The sequence below is a fragment of the Silene latifolia genome, chromosome 1 (assembly GCF_048544455.1).
Source record: "Silene latifolia isolate original U9 population chromosome 1, ASM4854445v1, whole genome shotgun sequence".
Classification (NCBI taxonomy): Eukaryota; Viridiplantae; Streptophyta; class Magnoliopsida; order Caryophyllales; family Caryophyllaceae; genus Silene; species Silene latifolia.
Window position 1 is genome coordinate 191480370 of NC_133526.1, and position 3473 is coordinate 191483842.

General features: G+C 38.0%; 1 protein-coding gene across 1 annotated transcript; it reads right to left on the reverse strand.

The window, feature by feature from the left end:
* Positions 1–1667: 1667 nt before the first annotated feature.
* Positions 1668–3068, reverse strand: LOC141590013 (uncharacterized). Its single transcript, XM_074410631.1, has one exon. The coding sequence runs from the start codon at positions 3066–3068 to the stop codon at positions 1668–1670; it is 1401 nt and encodes a 466-aa protein (XP_074266732.1).
* Between the last annotated feature and the right edge of the window lie 405 nt (positions 3069–3473).

The following is a 3473-nucleotide window of genomic DNA, read 5'->3' on the forward strand; positions in this document are numbered from 1 at the left end:
TAAGACTGTCTTACTCAACTATTAATTAGAAAGTTAATTTCTACTAACCAATCTTAAGCAATAGGCTAACCAGGCCATGGCCCGGGTGAGTTTTTCGGGGAAAAAAAAATACTCCCTCCTATTCTACATAATATTCCTCCTTTCCTTATTCATCTATTCACAATACCTTCCCCCTTTCCTTATTTAACCAACCTTTTTCATGTTAAATGACCATATTGTCCTGGTTACTTTTCTAATATTACAACCCAACCCACCCTTAACCCATCCCATTAAAACACTAACCTAGCCCACTAATCACCCAGTCCACTAATCTAACCCAGCCCAATCCTATTAACCCTAACAGCTCCCGCCTTATATGTCTCATCTTACCAGAAAACCCTAACTCCCTCTCTCTCTTCCGCCATTATTTCCTCTCTTTATCTCTCTTCCGTCGTTCTTCCTTCTCATAATCTTCATCTTCCAACCTTCGTCTTCATCTAAAAATAAAACATCTCTCCAGTAATTCATCTAAACATCATCAGTCTCTAAATTTTCTTCATTTAAAATCAAAAGCAATGATAAAATTCGAAAACTTTCCTGGTATTAACCTGCCTGAGATGGAGAAGAGGTATGAAGAGGCTGATCTGGGTGAGTTTGAGATAACAGATGACGATGTTGATGTTGGATCGTTTGATGTTGTTGCATGTGCTGTTGATCATGTCCATGTGGATGAGGAGAGCGAGAGGAGAAAAGTGGTTAAGTTGATGAAAGAAGATGATGAGAGGAAGGCTAAGAGGTGGATAGCCAGGCGTCCTAATCCAGAGAATAGAAGAGTGTTTATGGAGGAATTATGTAAATACTGGAGTGAGTTTGAAATTTTATTGGAGTTTGAGGTTGAGGAGAGTGCAAGGGAGAAGAGATCTGGTGTTGGTGCTTTGTCTGATGCTGCATGTGTTCCTGATGTTGCATGTTCCTCTGATGTTGCATGTGTTCCTAATGCTGCATGTTCTTCTGATCTTGTCTCTAATTCAGATGATGAATTAGATCCGGTTACCATAAGACGGAGCCCAGTGATTACAAGATGGTTTTTGGGGGAGCTTTCCAAATATTTGCCTGGTTTTGGTGCCACATAGGAAGATTAATCTTAAGGGAGGTTGATTTCTTGTCCTATTCTTTTTTATTTTTATTTTTTTTGTCTTTTTTATGGACTAGTGATGATAACCTGTGGTGTTTATTTGGATTTCTGGTTCATCTAATTGAATTGCCCAATGATCTATTACGTTGAGGGCATTTGATAGCCTTTAAAGTTGTTGTTCATGCACTATGCCACCACCATTTGTAGTGAAGAGGCTGTGTATGGACAACAATTTTGAGAGTAATGTTCCCTAATGCTGATTTCACTGAGTTGCTCATGTTTTTTGTTAATATCCTTCATACGCCAAAGACTGAATATTACAAAAGTAGTGCAAAGTTCAAAATGGAAAGCTAATACAGACTCTAGTTGTTGTTTTTCTTGTTTCTTCTGCATTGTTTGATCTTGTTGCTCCTGCCTTTATCTGCCAAAATGTAGAGTCATAAGCTGAAAGTGTCCAAATTTACAAAAGACGCAGTCTTTGATATGCTGAAAGTGTCCAAAATATTCATACTATCATCTACATGTCCCATCTGCATCTTCATTTTCCTGCAATTTAATCTAGATTAGACGCAGTAAGGTTACCAACAGGGGATAAGTCCCCTGTTGGGTCATTACTTCCATACACTTGTTCAGTAATGGTACCAACAGGTTCAATGTCCCCTGTTGGGTCATTACTGGAGCCACTGGTACTTGCAATATTCTCGGCAGCATTCTTTGTTAATATGCTAAGTGAATTCACCAATTCACTTATAGTACTTGCATCACCAACATTGTGAACATATTGTATGCATTCTTTCACTAAATCAATATTTGCATTAAGGTAATCAGGCAGTAAACCAGCTGCTGCTAGTTTAGACTTGTGCATATGTGGCACAGGATAATCAATGCCACCTTTTTTTTTCATTATTTCAAGCATACATGTCTGCAATGTTATCCACACATAGTTGAGTTTAAGAACATCTTGTTCTTCATATGCAGTGACTGTGTTATGGATTAGTTCATCCAACTTGATTGTTTTTTTTTTGTTGGAGAGATTGGATTGACCTAAAAAACCCAAATCCAAGACATTCAAGTCTGGTGAATTGGGTGTTTGATAAGCCAATTCAATTTTCCAGCCATCTGATGTTGCTGCTTTCCTGAATTCAGGATCATCATTTGTAAAATGTGGTCTAGCATTGTCTTGTTGGATGATTATATGTTTACTCAAATTAGGAGGCCATTTAGCCTTTATTGCTGGCAGCACACAGTTTATAACCATATCCCTAGTTACTTGCTTGTTTATAGACTCTATGCATTTGGTTTCTAATGTTTCTGCTTCTCTATTTTTTGAGTTTCTTTTTGCTGGTACTTGGCTAACAAACGGCCAAATACCTATCTTTCCATCGAAAATAACATCACCATTTGACCCATACTTGGGTCTTGCCACAGCACACATGAACATTACTTTCTCAATAAAACTCTTAGACTGCACACATCTATGAGGTTCAGTTTCACCCTTACTCAAATAAAACCTTGTAGAAACTTTTGTTTTTGAAAACCATTTCTCATCCATGTGAATGATATTGCTTTGATCTTTGAAAACCACTCGTTTAGTTATTTCATGATAGTCTAAATGTGCTAGACTGAAAAGTAATCTAGCAAGTTTGTTTTTTTCATTCAAACCTGGTTTGATTGCATTTGAATGTGATTTGATCTGCTTTGATGTCACCCATCTTGATATTGTTGACTGACTTACCCCCAAGTTTTCGGCAAGTGAGCGTTGGGTGGTCCTTTTGAGTAGCTCAATAGACTCCAGCTTTGCAATATCTAACACGACCCTCCCAATTTTCTTGCTTCCTTTCTTTTTGCTGTTGACATTCACTAGTATGCATCGTCTCCTTTGTGCCTGTGCTACATTCCACAAGTAAGTTATTGTCTTCCTGCAAACTGAATACCTTGATGCCAGTGACAACATTATCCCATAGTTTGGTTTTCCATTATGTGTAGACACCTCGTTTCTGCACCCCTCGCAAACCACCCGGTGATGATTGGGCCGCATGTTTGATTCGCGGAACGATTTGTGACAGTTCGTAAGATTATCGTCAAGTGATTGCTCAAATATTAATGTCAACCTCTTAGTTGTCATCTACGTGCCGATACGGTCGTTTTGGCAGTAATTAGAGTACATTCGGAGTCCGGGTCAAAAACCGTCTCCATTTTCTGATAATTGTTAAATCCGAGTCGAGAATGTTCGGAATGTTCCGGATATTTCTATTCCATATTTCTCAAATTTTATCTTTTGGCAAATAATATCCCGTAATATTTACATAAGATATTAAAGATAATCGAATTAATTCCGTCCTACCATAACTTAAACACG